Here is a 20,300-nt window from a genome sequence, read left to right on the forward strand (position 1 = left end):
CACGGCCAGGCGGGACATCAGATGTTCTTGTATAATGTACAATATAACCCAGATAGGCCATGAGTCTACTTTCCAACTCTTGCCAGAGCTCGCATGCTCCGACCCAGGATATGTGTCAGATGAGGCTTTCATGCAAGTTAGATCCAGAATCAGACCCATGCCGATAAACTAAACTTAACGGATCGTGCCTCTGGGGCGTGGACCCGCTCATACCTCAGAAGTTCGGCGTCGTCTCACCTTGCAGTTACTCTGCACCAGCTTGGAAAGTATTGACCAAAAATAGGAATCAGTATGAGATAGGATTCAGCCCATTCATCAGATCAGTCTTTGTAGACTCTTCCAAAGATAGGGCACAATCAGACACTTGCAACTGTATTTTGCCTGGACGCGATAGCTGTCTCGACTGTGAAAGCTGCAGCCATGGTGACAGAAAAACCGGGGCTTGGCCGTGCAGGTTGTTGCGACCCGAGAAAGTTTATTTTCATTCGGCTGATTCCATACCCCTGCCCATGCCATGTTGCTGGGATTGTGCCCCACCTGTTCTGCTCTCGTCCTATCACTGACCCCAGCAATGCAATTCTCGATGCGTGAGATAAGGCCCTTCCCAGAAAGGATGGGTGAGTGCTTGGTGGCAGGCTGGGCAACGATCCTTCAGATCGGGGATGAGGAGAAGGTCAGCCCTTCACTCAACGCCGTCCATGTCTTCCATCCTGTCCTCGCTCAGGATCACTTGGACCGGACAGCAGTTGATGCCGTCGTCGGCGCCATCAGAGGCAAAGGTTGGAACACCTCACTGCTGTCGAAGCCTTACCGTCCCGCGTCGAATCCAACAAGCCTGATAGCGAGCCTGCTGCGCCCCCGTACCCTTTTCGCTGTTGGAACGTCCTGCCCTCGAGGCTCTCGAGGACCGCAGAGCATCAGATCTAGGAGAACGAGGTCCGTCGTTACATAGGAGCCTGACATAGGCGCGCTGGAAAGTCACAGCCTAGATCCGCAGCAACCATTGGCTCTGTGGAGAGTGGTGGAGATAGAGAGGGTCAAGAGGGGCCGTATTGATTCAAGGATCTCCAGCTGCTGTCGCGCAGACTGCACGATGAATGACAAGGACGTGGAACAGGGTGGAAATGGCTACCTCAAGAAGCCTGCCACTCCCAGTTACCAGAGTGGAAGCATCCGAGAGCCCAACTATGAAGAGACTACAATCGTACACCAGCCCTATTATCGACGGGTTATTGAGAGCTTCAAGCGAGATCCTCTCTTGAAGATCACCCCGAATGGTGTTATTGGGGCGAATGGTCATGTCTTCCACTCTGAAGCGGCAGCTCAGAATACGGCCAACTCTCCTTTGGCAAGGAAATTGAAGGGAAGGCATTTGCAGATGATTGCAATTGGCGGTTCTATCGGTAGGGTTTGCCGATGCATGAGGTGTTCACGATTGCTAATGGCATACAGGAACCGGTCTTTTTGTCGCTTCAGGTATGTAGCTATCTTTAATTTGAGCATGCCACTTCTTTGACTGGGAGCTGTGTAATAAGCATGTCTTTGAAGTATACAAGAAAGCCTCAATCTCCTAGAGTCATTCGAGTTGAAGCAAAATTGGAGTCTTACATAGCTACAGGAAAGGCCCTTGAAACTGGAGGTCCTGCTTCGCTTCTCGTCAGTTTCTCACTGATTGGTATCATGCTGTACTGTACTATGCACGCCCTTGGAGAAATGGCTGTTCTGTTTCCCGTCGCTGGATCCTTCTCGGCATACTCGACACGTTTTCTGGATCCAGCTTGGGGCTTCGCCATGGGATGGAATTACGCTATGCAATGGCTTTGCGTTCTTCCCCTTGAGATCATCGCTGCATCTATAACGGTTAACTACTGGGACGAACACCAGAGGTATAGCCACTCGATATTCGTCACCATTTTCTTAGTCCTTATCGTCACTATCAATATGTTTGGGGTCAGGGGATATGGAGAAGCCGAATTCATCTTTTCGTTCGTCAAGATTGTCGCTGTGATAGGATACATGTAAGTCATTGCACATACTCTGCTGCCGGAGTAATGTTCTGACTATTGGGCAGCCTACTGGGAATAATTCTGAACTGTGGGGGTGGCCCCGATAGTGGCTATATTGGTGGTAGATATTGGTCCAATCCGGGTGCATTTCACAACGGATTCAAAGGACTTTGCAGTGTGTTCGTTACAGCTGCCTTTGCATTTGCAGGGACAGAATTGGTTGGTCTTGCAGCTGCAGAAACTGCGAATCCTCGCAAATCACTGCCAACTGCTATCAAGCAGGTGTTTTGGCGTATTTCGATATTCTATATCGCAAGTCTGACAGTTGTTGGGCTCCTCGTTCCATATGACGAACCACGGCTGTTGACAGGAGACAACGCGCTCGCAGCGGCATCTCCTTTTGTCATTGTGAGTCCATCTCAATCCCACCTACCTGCATCTCATCTTTGGAAAAGTTATGCTAACTAAAAATTGTCCTTAGTCCATCAATAACGCCGGCATTGAAATTTTACCGTCCTTGATGAATGTCGTTATTCTGATCGCAGTGCTGTCTGTTGGAAATTCGGCAATTTTTGGATCCTCGCGGACTCTCGCTGCACTCGCAGATCAAGGCCAGGCGCCGAAAATATTCAGCTATATCGATCGCAAAGGCCGCCCTCTCTTGGCTATCTGCTTCGCATCGTCTCTTGGCTTAATCGCATACGTTGTGGAGTCGGAATCGCAAGGGACAGTGTTAGATTGGATGCTAGCTCTTTCTGGGCTATCTTCAATATTTACGTGGGGCTCTATTTGCCTTTCGCATATACGATTTCGCCATGGTTGGAAGGCTCAAGGGCACACACTCGATGAGCTAGCATTCAAGTCTCAACCCGGCATTATCGGGTCCTGGATAGGCTTTATCTTCAATTGCCTCGTCTTGGTAACTCAATTCTGGACTGGAGCGTTTCCAGTTGGGTATGAAGATTTGACAGGTGCCGAACAGGTACAGCACTTCTTCCTGGGCTATCTAGCAGCTCCGATTGTCATCACGTTCTACCTTTCCTATAAATTTTGGTTTAAAACGTCGATTATGCGCGCCAAAAATATGGATCTGACAACAGGCAGAAGAGAACTGAATCTCCCGGAGTTGATTGCTGAAGAGAAGGCGGAGCGTGCTGCTTGGCCTCGCTGGAAGAGAGGATACAAAACTCTTTGCTAGAATATGGGCTATTTTGGTGTATCTGGTGTTGTCTTTCTATACCCACGTTGTAAACGACTTCGGAGAGTATCATTAACGGGCTGACGGTTCAGATTTTGAAACTGTATTCCTTATGGCTAGGGGCGCATATGCGGCCATGATGATAGGCAGAAGCGTACTATCCGTAGATTCTGTTGCAGAAGCAAGTAGCTCACATGTCCTTTCAAGCATCCGCCGCCTCCACCATCCGTTAACGATACGATTTATTCTCTTAACACACCTTTGGTAATCAATGGTCAGTGACGGTGAGGCATACTTGCGCGCATAATACCTCAGCCAAGCCAGCTTCTCAAGCAAAGGCACCGCTGTTGCAGAGTTCGACTGACCCTCGGCCGGCTCCGCAGCCAAGCTCGCTTGAGTGGACAAGCTGTCGCAGGGCCAGGATATTATAAGCTTCGTGGCTTTCACCCGACACTTCGTCTTCGTCTCTACTCTAACCTACATTCTTCTCCGCAATCTCATGAGACCTGCGCCGTCAGCGACTATGGACCCGAATCATGAGATGATTCGTGAAGTCCGGGTAGTCCGGGTAGTCCGGATTTGATGAGCTCATCACCTCTATACTTATTATTGGAGGCAAAGCACGGCGCGGAAGCACAGTCCTCGGCGAAAAACAAGCTTGACAAAACAAAGGCTTGCTAGTGAGGGGCGCAAGAACGGCAAGCTTCAAGTGAAAGCTCCTTCAATTGGCTAATGGCATCTTCTAAGAGGGCCGAGGAGGGGTAACTACCCATCAGACGTATCAGACGGCCCAACCAGCTCAGTGTGCGGAGATCAATTCCATGGAAAAGTGTTACCTTAGGACTGGGAGCGGGTGGAGTCCTGTTATTGGCCATACCTCATCGAGTTGACGGGGCCGACTTCTCTTTTCCCCTTATCTGCTGCACGGCGCTCAGCTACCACAAACTATTTATATAATAAGTATGACGGTAGTGGGAGTCTCGCCGAAGCATTTTTTCTCTCGTATCATTCTTTTACTTCTTCTTAGAGAAGTCGAGAAGTCGTGATTGTTTCTCTTGTCTGAGACTCCCTAGCACGTCGAAGCAATAATTGTAGGCACCATGCTCGCCAAAGAGCTCCTCTTCATCTCATCCCTGCTGGCCCTGATCCAGGCAGAGGAGACCGTCCTTGGTGTTTATATTTTCCATCGCCATGGAGATCGCACATCCAAGAGCACTCCTCCAACTTCATTGACAGATCTCGGATACCAACAAGTTTTCCAATCAGGGAACTTTTACCGCAGCCGATATGTGGATTCTAATGCCTCGTCTCGCATCTTCGGTCTTGCTACAGATATTGTCAAGACCTCTCAATTGAGCGTTGAAGCTCCTGTCGATGCCGTGCTTCAGAACTCAGCTGCTGGATTCTTGCAAGGTCTCTACCCGCCAGTTGGAGCTACACTAGGTACCCAGTCTCTTGCCAATGGATCAAGCGTCTCTGCTCCATTGAATGGCTTCCAGCTTATTCCCGTTAATGCTGTCGCTTCTGCTTCAAGCGGTGCCAATTCCGAGAATTCTGCATGGCTTCAAGGCCAGTCGGGATGTAACAAAGCTATTGTTAGCTCTAACAATTACTTTTTCTCCGAGGAGTACTTGAACAAGCTCAGTTCGACCTCTGACTTTTACACGAGCCTACTTCCTGTTGTGAAAGGCATTTTCACTTCAGATACTGATTCCTTTAAGAATGCGTATTCTGGTAAGAAACCCTCTCGTAATCTGCATCCATCTGAGCACTTTTGCTTATGATATCTTTAGTTTTCGATTATGTCAATGTTGCGTTGATCCACAATGCCTCCATTCCATCCGGTGATCTACTTACTGACGAGGCCATCTTTCAATTGAGGACTCTGGCCGATGATCATGAGTTCAACCTGGCTTACAATGCATCTGAATCCATTCGGGCAATTGCAGGTTCCACTCTAGCTGCTCAGATCGTTCAACAGCTGAACAATACCATCGTCGGAAGGTCCAAGGTCCCTGTAGGTATTCAGTTTGGAGCCTATGCTTCTTTCCTCTCGTTCTTCGGTCTCACTCAGCTCCCAGCCGTGACTGAGAACTTCACTGCCGTCGTCGATTACGCCTCCTCAATGACATTCGAGCTGGTCACGAACGCGACTGTTTCCAACACATCCTACCCAGGCGTCGACGACATCTCGGTCCGCTTCCTCTTCTCCAATGGCTCAGCTGCCGCCAATCCACTTACCACATACCCTCTCTTTGGACAAGCCGAGACAGTTCTCCCATGGACGACATTCGTCTCAGAAGTGAACAAGTTTGCTATCGGAGACCAAGATACCTGGTGCACTCAATGCGGAAACACTGATGGACTATGTGCTTCCAGCACTGCGACCACCTCTGCCACGCCTTCCGCAACTCCATCGTCATCTTCCAGTGGTATGTCCAAGGCTGTCGCGGGTGTGATTGGTGCTATGGTTACGCTGGCTGTTATTCTGGGCTTGGAAGCTTTGGTATTGTTGGTTGGTGGGTTCAGATTGGTTAACAGGAAGAGACTTGCTGCTGTGCCGATTGAGTCTGCTTCGCCCGTTGCGAAGGCTTGAGTGTGATTAAGTAGCTAATGCGATGAGATGGGCTTGGGAAGCGACGCACTCCTGTGCCTTTTCTTAGATGAATGATATCATATTTACTCAGAACCAAGTTCGGTTTGAAAGCTCGACAATAGAAAGGATTGACTTGGTATGGATGTTGATTCTCGGTGAGCTTCTGTTCTGGATGCACGTTTGGCTGAAGGAATATGAAAGTCCAAAACAAAGCAGGATATAGGTCTATCTAATAGCCCTTCAGGTATACCAAAACCCCCCGATATTTGCCCTCCAGCGCCTCTGAAGGGTATTTCACGTGATGACACTTGCCAATATCCTGTTGGGGAATATGCGAGGTACGAGAATTAAATTGCAGGAAGCGTCATCTCAACCAGAACCTTATCTCCGAATCTCTCCACAGATCCTAAATTTCAAAAAAGACAGCCAATCTTGTTTCTATATCGGCTGCATCTTACTTGTGAACAACCAGGGTTCAATCGGATTACATACAGAATTAGAAACCCCAGTGCCTCCGTCCGTCATCTCATCCACCCTTGGCGTTTGTTAGAGCGGGCGATCTAGTGTACATAGCGGCGCCGAGTCATCGAAGTACAGTCCACATCCATACATCGACATCGAAGCTGGACTCCATTCTAAATTCCATATCCGTTTCTCGCAAACTTTCTATTGCTTTATCCTCGAATTGTGATCAATTGGACGACTGGGCAAGGTTCATTCAGATATCAGTAACTTTTGAGGTTGTCGCAGTCATGAATGGCCATGCTGTAGAGAGCTTGACTCACCTCACCGACTCCGGCATCGACGCCGCGAAGAAGATGGTGCAGGATGAACCGGCCATCAAGGAGCTCGACGCTTCGAAGTTGACTGTTACCAGAACTTCTAATCCAAGGGATATTCCGGAAGTCAATTCTCATGAGTGCGTAACTTTGATTTCTTTCCTTCAATGGACTCACCACCTCTTTGGGATATCCGATATAACGTCACAGGAAATGTCTCGAAGCGGGAATAGAGCTTTTGGGGATTTAAATTGACTTTGGCTAGAGTATGGGACATGAAGACTTGCACAGACCATAGTAAGTGAATTTTGCACTGAGATATCCATTTGGCCGATTGTGGCAACTCCAACTTGTGTCGTCTCATTGCGTTTGGGTTTCAGCCCAGACTTATTTGATAAACTGCCTTCACTTGAAAGATTCCATACTAAAATATCAAGTGGTCATGGTAACATGGACAACCGGCGCCGGCTGGCACGCACCAGAAATTAAGCAATACGGACCTCTGACCATGTCACCAATCGCTTCATGTCTGCACTATGCAACTCAATGCTTCGAGGGTCTGAAAGTCTACCGTGGTTACGATGGCAAGCTTCGACTCTTCCGTCCTGATAAGAACTGTGCTAGGCTCTTGATGAGCTCGCAAAGGGTTGCTCTCCCGCCGTTTGATCCCGTTGAGTTGGAGAAGCTTATGAAGGCATTCTTGAAAGTGGATGGCCCGAGTAAGTTTTTATACGCGGATTCTAATCCGGGGCGAAAGTAAAGGCGGAAAGACGTAACTGACCGATGTAGAATGGCTCCCAAAGAGCCGGCCAGGAACATTCTTATATATCAGACCAGCTGTTATTGGAAATGGACCAGAAATTGGTGTGACTGCACCAGGTGAAGCTCTTCTCTTCATCGTTGCTGTTGCTTGGCCAGATTTGTCAAGTGCTTCGAGACCTGGAAGTCCGCCAAGGGCACCCGGATTGAAGTTACTTGCGTCAAAGAGTGACGTTAGGGCTTGGCCTGGTGGCTTTGGTTATGCTAAGGTTGGAGCAAATGTGAGTGAAGCCTCTCGACTCTGATGAGGATATTTTGTAGGATAATCATCCAGGCCTTAACTTACATGTCTTAAGATCTATTACTGACTTACACTGATAGTACGGCCCTGCATTCGTAGCTCATATGGAAGGACGAAAATCTGGCTACGATCAAATCTTGTGGCTGCTCGGATCTGATTTCCAAGTGAGTTTGCATGACCCTAAAGCATCAAAATTGGTTGTCTGGAAACATTCGCTTCCAAGAAACAGAGCTGATACCAAGCCCTACTAGGTGACCGAAGCAGGTGCAAGCAACTTCTTCGTAGTCTGGAAGACCAAAGAGGGAAAACAGCAACTCGTAACTGCTCCACTGGATTCTAAGATTATTCTCGATGGCATTACTCGACGAAGTGTCGTCGAGCTGTCTAGAGAAAGACTTGTCGAGGGATCGAAGCACCTCGCTCCAAAGATGGAAGCTTTGGAGGTCGTGGAGAGGACCTACACTATGATTGAGCTAGAAGAGGCGTGGAAAGAGGGCAGACTAGTTGAGGCTTTCGTGTCTGGCACCGCGGTAAGTTCATACTTGGTTTCGTGTTCAGTACATGGGTAAGATAGAGAGTGATTTCTGACACTTGTACTCAGTACTTTATTACGCCGTGCTCAGCGATCAATTTCAGGGACAAAGAGCTGGATATCCCGATGGGTGATGGGACCAGTGGATACTACGCTGCGCTGCTGAAGAAGGTATGTTTACGCTTTTAAGATACGGATCGACCACCTAGGCTAATAGGAGGCACTTTAGTGGTTGAATGACATTAAGTATGGAAACGAATCTCATGAATGGGGTGTTGTAGTGGAGGAAAATTAGATTTCTGGTCAATCCTAGAGTAGCACGTTGGAATCGTTGTTTTCGATGTCAGCAAACATAAAGGGTGAGTGTCCATTCGTTCTTGTTAGACAAAAGTCGATTGCCAGATACGGTTAAAGAACCAGCGAATAAGAACACTCTTAGCCATCTTTGAAGTCCCATGAAAAAGTGGACAAGCAAGGTTACTGGTCGGAACTGTCAAGTCGGGTAACATGTGGGAATGCCGGGACAAGACGCGAGGGACAGCCAAGGAGGGGTCCATGGCGGGGTCCAGTCAGCAGCACAACCCCTCCATCCCGTTTCTGAACTGTCTTACTCTTCTCCCTCCTCAAAGCTCACAGCTTCAAAACTTCACCCAATTCCTCCCATAGCTTGTCAAAATGGCAGCTGCATATCCGGCATTAAAGGATCGCGAAATTGGCCATACAATCTGCCTTTTCGACGTGGATGGAACTCTCACATATCCACGCGGGGTATGTAACGCACAACACCTCACCTCACAAATTCAAATTTCATCGTTCTTGGGATCCTGAACTTTTCCATAGGAAGCCACCCCTGAAATGCTTTCTCTCCTTCATGCCCTCCGCCAAAAAGTAGCAATCGGTTTCGTCGGCGGTTCCGACCTAGTAAAACAACAAGAACAACTCGGCGCTCCAGCCAAAACCAACGTAACCGCGCTCTTCGACTTCTGCTTCTCAGAAAACGGCCTCACGGCTTACAAACTCGGCGAGCCCCTCGCAACACACTCATTCATTTCCTGGCTGGGCGAGTCAAAATTCAAAGAGCTCGTTAATTTCATACTGCATTATATTGCGGATCTGGATATTCCTATAAAGCGCGGCACGTTTGTGGAGTTTCGGAATGGAATGATCAATGTTAGTCCAATTGGGAGGAATGCGAGTACGAAGGAGAGGGATGAGTATCAGGTGTACGATTTGGAACATAAGATCCGCGAGACGTTTGTGGGTGTGCTGAGAGAGAAATTTGGGCATTTGGGGTTGACGTGAGTACAGTAATCCGTCCACATATGTCCCCCATGGCATTCTTACTACAGTATACTGGACAAGCATGTGAAAGAGAAGGAGAAGGAAGAGCAATATTGGCTGACCGAGTTATCCGTTACAGATATTCAATTGGAGGACAAATTTCATTCGATGTCTTCCCTACAGGCTGGGACAAGAGGTACTGTTTACAGCATCTTGAGAAGGAGGCCAAGCAGCCTGGTGGAGTCGAATACACAACTATCCACTTCTTTGGAGATAAGACGGAAGTGGGCGGAAACGACCACGAGATTTACAATGATCCAAGGACGATTGGACATTCAGTGAAGGATTTTGAGGATACGATGAGTCAGGTCAGAAAGCTATTTAATTTATGACCATCAAAGCTCTGAAGTAGAACACGATACTATAATGTAATATTCTGATGCAGAATTTGAAAAGTCTTGTTTTATTTTGTGCTCATGTATATTGGTATCAAGACATCATTTTGTTCTAGACATGTTGTATTGTTTTTGCTATCTTTCTTCTCTTCGATTTATCCTGAGAAAATTACAAGGGAATAGGAGTATCGAAATGGGGAAAACAGGCTTCATCAAAATCCAGGCGCTACCCTACAACTCCATATCCTGTCCCAATGCTGCTTAAATAGCAAGAGTTTTCGCGAGGATATAAGCAGAATCGTCAAATCCAATTCACCCCTTCTGTCTCTACCCTGTCGTTCCATCTCACCCATTAATCAGCGCCCAAATTCAAGACTGGGAATGATGACCGGGCCGTATTTGGTCGGCGCAGCGAACCCACTGTCTCCCTGCACAATGAAGTCGACCGCCAAACTCAACTTTGCCAATCCCGTCTGCCCATTGTGTGAGTTCGCAGAGTACGTTGTGCCGGGCACAGCTTCGGGGTCGTAAGCAACGAAGGCAGCATAGTTTCTCCTACCCATCAACTTCTTCATCTCGCGTGGGCCACCATTGGTATCGGTTTGGAATATCTCCATCATGTCTTCCTTAGTATCGGAGACTTGGTTGGTGGTCTTTTGGCCATTGGCCGGGACGTAGAGCGGTTTGTTGTTGTGAAGCATTTTTAGGACGTAGGATGGTGGAGGAGCAGCTACGACTGCAGATGAGATCACTTGATACATAGTCTTGTGGTCGCTCGGGTGACTTGGGTCATGGACTAGACCAGCACCACAGCAATTGACATCTGTATGTTGTGTTAGTTTGTGTTCCTTCAATCAATGCTAATGGTGTGTTTGCTTACCTCCAGATAAGAAGGTCATTCGAATACCCTTCTGGTTTGCAATCCCTTGCAGCGTTCTGATCAAATACGTCCTTTCCAAGTCTTTCGATTCATGTGTCCACATGTCTCTCAGCTCATCAGCGATGTCAATATCTCCAAAGGTATTCAGGACACCGCCCATCAAGCCGGACTTCCCAACCGCTTTCTTGACCGATGTGAATCCAGACTGGACCGCATCCCTACCGCCAACCACACCAGCAACGGAACTTGTGACTTTCCCGAGTAGGTTGTAAGTTCCAGTTACGCCCTTCTTAGCAGTGGTAATGGTGTGAGCAATGCTTTCGACAGTGTCGAGGCGTGGATAGACAACCGGAACCGAAATCATCCAGATACAGTGCTGAACACTAGGTGGCAGGGTTGCTACTTTCGGGAATATGCCTTGATATGTTGGTCCTGCTAAAACCTGGCGCTGGTTACGTTCGGAGCGGCAATCCGGTCCTACTACCACGACTGCAGGACCAAGATATTTGACAAAGTGCCAGCCTGATCCGGTGATTGTGAAAAGGTCAGTGTCAGAGCTGACATTCCTGAGGATCTCGAGGGTCGTGTGATGTTGGAACAAAAGATACATCTCGATTCCAACTCGTCCAATGTTCTTGAACATATTGGACGATTGCATGTATTCGGGATATGAACCGAAGCCGTCAAAACTATATAGCATTAGTGCTGAATTCGAGTCCTTCTGAGAATTGCCAGCTTACATGTCATGATCATCAATTTGGAGAATGTGGGGAATCTGAGCAAATGCCTCTCTCAGATACGGCTGATCAAAGTGGCTGGTGTAATAATGAAAATACGCGTGTGAGACATCTTCTTCATGTCTCGCTGTCCAAGCTGCAGTCTTACGATTATCCTTCCCACTCATCGCTAGCCATTGCTTCAGCAGCGGGATTTCTTTCCATAATCTGTCCCCATAGATCTGATCACCTAGACCCAACTGCACATGGAAACCGCCACACTCTACGTTCTTTTGCAAGATGTCCTTCCACATAAATCCAATACCGCCGAGTTTGGAGCGCTCGTTGACGCTGGTATTCATGGCGAAGTCGTTCCCAGAATGGGCTATGAACCTCCAATTGGTCTCATGGCGGCCAGCTACTAAGAATTCGTACCGCGTACATCCCAAATGCGAGGTGATTGCGTAAGTCCACTTGTCACTTGGTCCCTCGCCCATTTGCAAGTCGACATCGTATCGGTAAAATGTCCACCGCTGATGTGTGAAAATCGGGCTTGGCTTTAATTGGCGAGGATTTGGAGACAAATCAACACTTTGGTGAATGTGAATGGTCGGTGGTTGCGGAGCATCAGTTACCAACATTATCGTTCCCAGCCAAATGCCTCTCTCCATATCCATGTTCACATAACGCAAATACGGACCAAAGTAGACTCCGTTGGTAGGAGCAATCTTGTACATATCAACTCCGGCACTTGGGGGTGGGCCGGAGAATCCTGCAGCGGTAGGCGTTTGAGATGTCATGCTCATAATACTCTCTGCATAACCTGGCGTGTGAGGTGGGAAGCCAGGTGATCCAAGAGGGGTCTTGCCAAAAGCACTGAATCCTGGCGAGGCGAGAGGGTTTCCGTATGTTGATACAGTGGGAGATAATGGGACTGTATCTGGGTGGTTCAGAGGGGTTGGACCCTTTGGAAACTCCCACTGCGTAGCTTGAGTAGGGAGATGTATATAATAGTACTGTCCAGAATTCTGGTCCAGATGAGCAATCCAACCTTCTGGAAGTGGAGGTGGTGAGCTCGGGCCGGCACCTTGAAAAGGTGACGAGTTCGCAAACTGCTGGACAGGAGCTGCCTGTGCGGCCGCCTGTTGAGTGTTTGATGCTTCTTCTCGCGGGTCGTTGGCAAAGGCAGGATGACCCGGATGTTGCAGAGCTGGAGATGTGAGCGGGGAGGCAATATTTGGCTTGGGCGCCGTGTTGATAGCAGCTGGCACGCTGCCAGCGCGGCCTTTCTCATTTGGGTATGTTTGAGTGGCTCCTGTGCTGCCTGGAGTTACACTAGAATAAGCTGGAGGAGGAGACGGTGACATTTGCATACGCTGGAAGTCTTGCTCCAGTGTGTTTGGCTGACTTCCCGAATTCGGCCTACCTTGTTGCTGCCCCGGAGGCGGGGAACTTGTCACTTGGTTCGGCCCTTGATACACAGTAGGCGGACCATGAGGCTGGTTGTCCGGCGACTCCGTCGGTGTCCAAGGTCTGGGAATGCTCTGATGCTGGACTGGGATAAGACCAGGAGATTGTGGAAGCTGCGGGACGGGTGGAGGTCCATACTGATTCTGCCTTTGCGCGGCTGCCGCATTCTGTGCCTGCAGGCTACTTAAGGTAGCAGTTCCTGATATTCCAGCTGCAGCATATCTTGCTTCGATTCCGCCACCAGCCTGTTCCCCAGGGCCCACGATCGGGGTCTCTGGGGGAGGTGGTGATCCTCTTGTAGCTCGAGTAGTCGAGGTCGAAGCTGTAGAAGCGAATCGGTTCATGGCGCTGGGGGCGATCAGATTTGGGTTTTCTGATGATGCCCCATTAAGCTCAACTGCGCCTGGAACTGGTGGTGGATAATATTGTTGGCGAAATTCGGGATATGAAGGAGTGGTCGATTGAGACGGACGTGATGCGGCGGCAGTAGGCTTAGGATCTCTTTTGGGCTGTTTTGCAAACAGTCCTTCCTTGTCCGGTAGATCTGGACCGGGAGATTCTGGGAGAGGTTTTGGAGCAGTGCCTCGACGCTCTGCGAGACCTGGGCCTCTTTTGTCAAGGGGACTTGTGTTCAGCCTTGATGTGCTATCGTTGGAAGCCGTCCTGCCACTACTGGCTGGTCTACCCTGGCTCCCCGAACCTGATCTGCCCGAAGATGGTTTAGGATCTTCAGGGTATGGAGCTTTGTGCTTTCGTGTTTCCGAAGGTCGAGTATAGATATCGTCGTCATCAGGGTAAGGCAGAGGACTTGCTGAACTCGATGCGCCGGGAGGTAGGGGGAAGCTGTGTTTGCTGGTCGGGGCCGGATAGTTGACTCGTCCTGAAGCAGCTGAGTCTGCTCGAGGTTTGGGGCTGGTTGGCTTGGATATTCTCAGAGGTTCGACAGTTGGGCTGTCCTCTCCGTTTGAAGGCCGAGAGAAGAAGAGCTCCTCATCGGGCTTGCCTTGACGGCCGGCCATCGTCAGGTACGGATGCAAATGTCCAATAAAGATTTGACACTTGATGCACGAAGTGTTATTTATAGGATGCTGGACTCGACGGGTAAGCTATTGTCTTGAGGCACAGAGATCGCTGCCGGCAAGGCGGGGTCTGTAACAAGACGAGGTCGGGCTTGCTGCGACCGCAATAGAGGCCCGCTGACGAGGCAGAGTAAGATGCCAAAACAGATGCAGATACGTGAAAACTGAGAGGTGGAAGGACGATGCAAGACGGAGGAAACGGATCGGAACGAAACGAAACGAAGCGAAACACAGGTAGATGCGGTCTTTCAATAAGGAGCTGGCTATTTCGCGATAGATTCTCGATTGGGCAGACGGGCGTCCAGGACAAACAGACCTCGAGACGCCCACGTCAACGTTGGTGGGCAATTTCTTGGTAGTAACAGTCCGCGCGAGCTGAATGTGATTGGCGGGGTTGAAAGGCGCTGGCACCTTGGCCAGTCATCACCCGCAAACATCCCTGCCGGCGGCTACAGAACATTAAATTGTACGATTCGTACGAGTACTGTCGGAGGCCCATACCCATACTATGTATGATACTAACGAAGCATGGCAGGGCATGGCAGCGCACGAAAGTGGAAGTGGAAGTGGAAGTGGAAGTGGAAGTGGAAGTGGAAGTGGAAGTGGAAGTGCAGCGTGGCCTTCAACTTCAACAAGCGCTGGGCTGCAGGAGAAGACAGAGTTGAGTTGAAAGTTGAGGGAGACGTGCTGATGTCTTGCCGCTGGTGAGGGGAGGGGAAGGGAAGGGATGGAGAAGGATGGAGGAAGACGAAGGATCAAGGAAGCAATCCACTACAGTAGTAAATCTTACTCCCCTTCGTGCATGTAGGTATGGTATGTCTCTTTGTACGGTACGGGACTGTACTGTACTGTACTGTACATGTCTCTTTGCGATGTCTCTCCTGCCGGCCTGGCCTGGCATCCAGATTGCATGGCCGCACAGATCAAAAAGAACACCAAGCTCTTCGGGCCCCCAACCTCCCTCTTTTCCCGCGAACTAAGTAAGGTATCAGCGGGAGTGTGGATCCTAGAATTCCCTACTGTAGACTGGCACCAAGAGAGCTTCTGTCGAGAGTTGAGCGTCGAGAATATCCTGATGTACCGGTATTGAAAGCTAAAAAGCAGCGCCATGCAGAGATATCGGACACAGCTAAGTACGACTTGGCTACGACCTGGCCACAACCCCATTGTTATTCTAAGCACCTAATGCTTGCGACCTGACTTCAAGAAGTACCTAGGTAGGTAAACAGTTTTCTGTCTCGAATAACGGCTGAGTCATCCATCCTCTTCGCCTGGAACATTTCAATCCAGGGCAGGGCAGGGCAGGGGTTCAACGCGAAACCACTTTAGCTTGTCACGTCGCCCATCGCCCGTCGCCCGTCGCCCGTCGCGTGGGCTTGGACCTGTCTCGCGTACCGGACGCGACTGACATTTTTCATATCTTCTCTTCTTCTCTTCTTCTCGGACCCTCGACCCAGACCCGATCATTAACTTTCCTTTCCTCAACAACCAACTTCTCGACCTCGACCTGCACCCCTCTCCACCAAACTATCACAGCAAGAACCACCAGACACGATGGCATCTTCTGTACTAGGAAAGCGGACTCGAAGCTCAACAAACTCTGGTATGTCGTCGACCTCGGCTTTCTCAAGCTCCACTAATCGCAGCTTACAGTATCGAAACGCGTCAAAATCTGCCACCAGCCTGAGATCTTCAACGACGAGAACGACAACCCTTTCGTAACGAAGGTTGCACATAACGAAACACAAGATGGCGAGCCAATGGAGATTGATGAGTCGATACCGGCAAAGCACGGCGCTGCTGGAGGACGAATTGTCTTTTCTGACTCGAAATCAAAGACGCATTTCAACGCGAATCAGAATGGTCAGTATCCGATTTCGAGCGAAAGTGAACTCGACTCACAGGAGGTAGACGGCAACTCAAAGCGCATCCAAAACCCCACGCCTCAGACTCCGCGACATCGAGATGCGCTGTCGAAGCAAGCTCCCGTTACTCCCAGACATCGCGTCATGCTCGCTGGAAAGCCATTGACTCCTGGCACTCCACGTACGCCGATGACACCTGGGGGATCAATCACTACTATCTACAGTAAAGCACGACAACTGTTCACACGCAGCACGGAACCTGGTCGACTCGTTGGAAGGGAGTCTGAGCGAGAGGAATTGTCGAGTTTTGTCAGGGAGTCAATCGCCAAGACGTCAGGGGGTTGTACCTATGTCAGTGGACCACCAGGGACTGGAAAGAGCGCTATGGTCAACGAGGTTACAGAGTCATTCGAATCATCGTCTACAGTCAAGAAGGCATACATCAATTGTATGAGCATGAAGACTTCTAAGGACTTGCAAGGAAATCTGCTGGAGAACCTTTGCGAGGGTATCGAAGTCGTCGAGGTAGATGAGATCCAGACTTTGCAGGGAATGTTTGTTCCGAGAAAGAAATCGAACACGGTCTATATCGTTACTCTTGACGAAATCGACCATATCCTTACGCTGGACCTAGAGATTCTGTACAAGCTTTTTGAGTGGTCCCTCCAGAAATCGTCACGCCTAGTCCTGATCGGAATCGCCAATGCTCTGGACATGACCGACCGATTCCTTCCTCGACTCAAGGCCCGGAACTTGAAGCCCCAACTACTACCATTCCTCCCTTACAGCGCCGCTCAGATTAAGATGGTCATCGTAACTCGACTAAAGTCTCTCATTCCAGCCGACAGTCCAACGCCAGATTACGTCCCTTTCCTTCACCCAGCAGCTATTGAGCTTTGCTCTCGGAAGGTTTCCAGCCAGAGTGGTGATTTGCGCAAGGCTTTCGACATCTGTAGGCGCGCCATTGACCTGATTGAGTCCGAGACCAAGCAGAAGCATGATCAAGCGTTGATTGACCGGGAGTGCCCTTCTAGCCCATCTAAAAAACCACTCGAGGAGAATGCGAATCTTGCTTCTCCAGCGAGACAGCAGACAACCAAACTCGTCCCAGCGAAGGCTCTGGCCAAGTCGCTGGGAGCTCTTACCGTTGAGACCGCGCCGCGAGCATCCATCTCGCACGTCAATAAGATTACCTCTTCCACTTTCGGTAACGGAGCAAATCAGAGACTCAAGACTCTGAATCTCCAGCAAAAGGCAGCTTTATGCGCCTTGGTAGCGGTTGAGAAGAGTAAGCGAGAAGCAGCAGCAAACGTTATGGCCACACCTTCCAAGTCCAAGAATGTGGCGCCTACTATCAAAGCATTGTACGACATATATTGCAAATTGTGCACTCGCGATTCGATTCTCCACCCTCTCACCAGCACGGAATTCAGAGACGTGATCGGAAGCTTGGAGACCCTGTCCCTGATCAGCGCAGTTGATGGCCGGAACGGCTCATTTGTAGCCTTGAACGCCGGACCCAGAAAAGGGCGGGCTCCAAAGTTCGGAGGCGGAATTGGTATAGGAGATGAAAAGCGTGTTGGTAGTTGTGTTGGCGAGAAGGAGGTTGCGCAGGCTGTTGAAGGCTTAGGTGCTGGTATATTGAAGAGTATTTTGCATGGAGAGGGTCTAGACTGGTGACATTCCTTGTGGTCTTGTGTCAGGGAGTTTTTGATATCCGCATAGCGAAATGGTGGTCAATTGCATTAGAGGAGCACAGCACAGCATTGCATGGGACGGCGTTGAATGGTAACATTTGTATAGATTGTACCAGGATAGGTGATAGATTTGGCATGCACTGCTCTCAGGCAGAAAGGAGTAATTATAAATGTATAATTTCCGGACAATGCTTCTCGTTTCTACTCTTTTTGAACCTTTTACGTGTCCCCCTGGCGACTTACCATTTTCCGTTTTTGATTGGTTTTGGCCAATCTGAAATGCTCTTACACTGGAGTTTACATGCTCATATTCATGAAGACGAGATGTTGCTGCAGAGTGATTGTTGGCACGGCTCGCACGGGTAGTGTTTGTTGACTTTCCTTCTCGCTTCCGAAACTGCCAGCAGACGAACTCACAGCAGTAGTACGCGACTCGCTCAATTACGATTTGCACTTTTTGGGGCTTTTTGAGGATCATAGCCATTTACATCAGAAGTTATGATGAGATCTCAAAAGCAAATATCGGAAGTTCTGGAGTGTGATTTGCGAAGCAAGTCTTACCTGGCAATGCGGAGAGGCTTGGTGCTGAACAGGATGGTCACAGAAAAGAGGAGGACGGGGCAGTGCCGGGCGAGCCTCCGTAATCTATGTCACTTACAAGCGCATGCAAGTGCATGAAACCCGAGCTAGCAGCTATGCTCCAGTTGTGAGCTAGGTAGACTGCTTTCTTGTAGGGAATGGTGGGGAAATAGATGGGGGTAGGAAAGTGAAGTGAAACACGACTTCTGCAAGCAGAATTCCGAAATGAAGTGAATGGGGAGTGGAAGATGATTTTTGGTACAAGAGCAGATAGTGTATTGGTAAGTGGTACCTTGATGGGTACTTTGAGGAGGTAACGTTCTTGAAATACTGCCTGCACGGAGGTAGTAAGTGAGCAAAGAAAGAAACGGCATCACTTGAGTTGAAAAGTAATATAAAACATGACACAGGTCAAACAACGTGCGGAAAACAATGGCAGACAGCATGGACACGACGCAAATGGTAACTGATTTCTTGAATTAGGGTTGAGCATTAGTGGAGGGTAGCATAGCTTGCCCGATGCCAACATCGTCAATAGGTCCTCTCGTGTATCTCCAGTCGCCGGTATTTTGGCACCATTGATCGGGATGTAGCGAATCAGTCATCGTAGAGGTTTGCCACATGGTGACCCAATTTGACCGCGGACAGTAAAAGAATCTTCTTCATCCTGGGCTGTCCTCCTCTCAATCACAGCTTACAAATCAAGCCTTCTCCCCCTTTCCATCAATACCACCGACTTCCTTTCCCTGTTTACCATTCGCCTCGTCTACTTTCGCCCGCTCCGACTCCTCAAAACTCGCCAGCAAATCATCAATCTTTTTCTCGAGGCTGGTCAGATTCGACTCCAGAGCCTGCGCCGTTTTCTCGCCCCTAGAGCCAAAAATTGTCAGTATGCATGACTCGTCGTGTTCGAGAACAGAGAGTAGTGAATATAAAGATATGAAGGCGCAGAGGCTAATTGGGTCTGGCCTGGTCTCTTTGCCGGGCGTCGTCGTACTTGAAAATAGCCTGGCGGCTTGGGTGGTATTCTGACAGCTGGAGCGCTGGGCTGGGCCGCACCCTCGCCGCCAAAGCCACCCGTGAGCAAGCCCCGGACAAAAAAAGATCCAATTCCAATTGGCATCATGAAAAGGCATGCATGTGATGAGGAAGCGGTGATGGCTTTCTGGGGCAACACCGAGGTCGAACGTACTTTGCGATTTGCTGGAGAGTCTAGATTGTTCACAGGCGTTAGCTGGTGGTGCAAGGGAGGGCGGTGACCTGTGCCACCAATGCGAATGGCACCGAATGATAAATTGAAGATGGGAATTCTGGACAGAGAATGGAGCCGGGAAATGCAGCCGGAGAATTGCCATATTTCAATAGGCATCCAGGGGAACAGGCACAACATGCCAAACCACTTGCCGGTGTCGCCGCATGGGCTGCCACGGCCCACGGTATTGCCTCCACCAACATCAACGAGGGCAGCGGGGCATTTGAGATCACAGCCAGCGTGGGCAAATAGGATCGCCCACGTTGATCGCAACCAACTGTGCTGTGCTGTGCGCCTGAACTTGGGAAGGCAAAAAACATGGACTACGTTGCAATCAACGAGATAATGTGAGAGGCGTACCTGCGCTAGATCATGTTCGTCCGTTGCCGATGCCGGAACAGCAGAGAAGTCGTTCGATGAGGCCATTACTAGGTACTTGCTAGTCGGCGCGATGCTTGAGAGGAGTGTTTTCTCGGTGGTGGATTATTGAGAGCTTGTCTTCGCGAGGGGTTCAAGAAGAACGACAGGGCCGCCTGCTGACAGATATTGGCAGTGACAAACTCGCCTGCGGAGATCGGTGCGGTTCACGTACCCCCGGAGATGCGTTATTGAGCGATGGATGGATGGAAGTTCAGTGAGACGAGAATGGGGGGATGGGCTTTGGGCAATGGGAAAAGGTAAAGGCGATTTATCTTATAAATCAGACCCTCCTTTGGTGGTAATTCGTGCCACGCCCTACATATCTAGCCTTTAGCGTCTCAGTAAGTAAGTTAGTGTAAATTAGAGTAAATTGAAGTAAATAAGCTAATCAGATACTAGGGATAGGGCGAGCTTACGAATTCCTACCGGAGGGTCTAAGGGAAAATAGTAGTATTTTAGTAGTTTACGCTATACTTTTAGTAAGGAATAGCTAAT

At 49.4% G+C, this 20,300-nt stretch overlaps 7 protein-coding genes across 8 annotated transcripts; 5 read left to right on the forward strand and 2 right to left on the reverse strand.

Moving 5' to 3' along the window:
- Positions 1 to 1,093: 1,093 nt before the first annotated feature.
- On the forward strand, positions 1,094 to 3,204 carry GAP1_1 (glyceraldehyde-3-phosphate dehydrogenase 1; the record flags this gene model as incomplete). Its single annotated transcript, XM_058501545.1, has 5 exons — positions 1,094 to 1,403; positions 1,453 to 1,476; positions 1,619 to 2,018; positions 2,072 to 2,414; positions 2,488 to 3,204. The coding sequence occupies 5 exons, from the start codon at positions 1,094 to 1,096 to the stop codon at positions 3,202 to 3,204; spliced, it is 1,794 nt and encodes a 597-aa protein (XP_058362865.1).
- A 1,100-nt stretch (positions 3,205 to 4,304) lies between these two features.
- Positions 4,305 to 5,800, forward strand: ONS95_008013 (uncharacterized protein; the record flags this gene model as incomplete). Its single annotated transcript, XM_058501546.1, has 2 exons — positions 4,305 to 4,938; positions 4,998 to 5,800. The coding sequence occupies 2 exons, from the start codon at positions 4,305 to 4,307 to the stop codon at positions 5,798 to 5,800; spliced, it is 1,437 nt and encodes a 478-aa protein (XP_058362866.1).
- A 752-nt stretch (positions 5,801 to 6,552) lies between these two features.
- On the forward strand, positions 6,553 to 8,466 carry ONS95_008014 (uncharacterized protein; the record flags this gene model as incomplete). Its single annotated transcript, XM_058501547.1, has 8 exons — positions 6,553 to 6,719; positions 6,845 to 6,876; positions 7,017 to 7,298; positions 7,369 to 7,619; positions 7,720 to 7,803; positions 7,891 to 8,169; positions 8,241 to 8,342; positions 8,401 to 8,466. 8 exons carry the CDS (start codon positions 6,553 to 6,555, stop codon positions 8,464 to 8,466), a joined length of 1,263 nt encoding a protein of 420 aa, XP_058362867.1.
- A 380-nt stretch (positions 8,467 to 8,846) lies between these two features.
- Positions 8,847 to 9,844, forward strand: SEC53 (Phosphomannomutase; the record flags this gene model as incomplete). Its single annotated transcript, XM_058501548.1, has 3 exons — positions 8,847 to 8,939; positions 9,012 to 9,469; positions 9,592 to 9,844. 3 exons carry the CDS (start codon positions 8,847 to 8,849, stop codon positions 9,842 to 9,844), a joined length of 804 nt encoding a protein of 267 aa, XP_058362868.1.
- A 359-nt stretch (positions 9,845 to 10,203) lies between these two features.
- Positions 10,204 to 13,932, reverse strand: ONS95_008016 (uncharacterized protein; the record flags this gene model as incomplete). Its single annotated transcript, XM_058501549.1, has 3 exons — positions 10,204 to 10,670; positions 10,728 to 11,416; positions 11,468 to 13,932. 3 exons carry the CDS (start codon positions 13,930 to 13,932, stop codon positions 10,204 to 10,206), a joined length of 3,621 nt encoding a protein of 1,206 aa, XP_058362869.1.
- A 1,529-nt stretch (positions 13,933 to 15,461) lies between these two features.
- On the forward strand, positions 15,462 to 17,952 carry CDC6 (AAA ATPase). 2 transcript variants are annotated; one of them, XM_058501551.1, is made up of 2 exons: positions 15,462 to 15,855; positions 15,904 to 17,952. In XM_058501551.1, exons 1-2 carry the CDS (start codon positions 15,753 to 15,755, stop codon positions 17,535 to 17,537), a joined length of 1,737 nt encoding a protein of 578 aa, XP_058362871.1. In that variant the 5' UTR covers positions 15,462 to 15,752; the 3' UTR covers positions 17,538 to 17,952. The 2 variants fall into 2 exon arrangements, with proteins under 2 accessions (XP_058362871.1, XP_058362870.1); XM_058501550.1 differs by having other exon boundaries at positions 15,462 to 15,595; positions 15,646 to 17,952.
- A 682-nt stretch (positions 17,953 to 18,634) lies between these two features.
- Positions 18,635 to 19,916, reverse strand: ONS95_008018 (uncharacterized protein). Its single transcript, XM_058501552.1, has 2 exons — positions 19,746 to 19,916; positions 18,635 to 19,345 (listed from the first exon to the last, which is right to left on the reverse strand). Exon 2 carries the CDS (start codon positions 19,267 to 19,269, stop codon positions 18,835 to 18,837), a length of 435 nt encoding a protein of 144 aa, XP_058362872.1. The 5' UTR covers positions 19,270 to 19,345; positions 19,746 to 19,916; the 3' UTR covers positions 18,635 to 18,834.
- Between the last annotated feature and the right edge of the window lie 384 nt (positions 19,917 to 20,300).

The sequence above is a fragment of the Cadophora gregata genome (assembly GCF_030347475.1).
Source record: "Cadophora gregata isolate MNR1 chromosome Unknown scaffold_2, whole genome shotgun sequence".
In the NCBI taxonomy this organism is placed as follows: domain Eukaryota; kingdom Fungi; phylum Ascomycota; class Leotiomycetes; order Helotiales; family Ploettnerulaceae; genus Cadophora; species Cadophora gregata.

What these genes read in the sequence shown, in the direction of transcription:
- CDC6 (XM_058501550.1), top strand. Translation starts at nt 15,547, where the DNA reads ATGGCATCTTCTGTACTAGGAAAGCGGACTCGAAGCTCAACAAACTCT. An exon ending in TCGAAGCTCAACAAACTCTG is followed by an intron (nt 15,596 to 15,645) that starts GTATGTCGTCGA and finishes CGCAGCTTACAG; the next exon opens with TATCGAAACGCGTCAAAATC.
- ONS95_008018 (XM_058501552.1), bottom strand. Translation starts at nt 19,269, where the DNA reads ATGCCTTTTCATGATGCCAATTGGAATTGGATCTTTTTTTGTCCGGGG.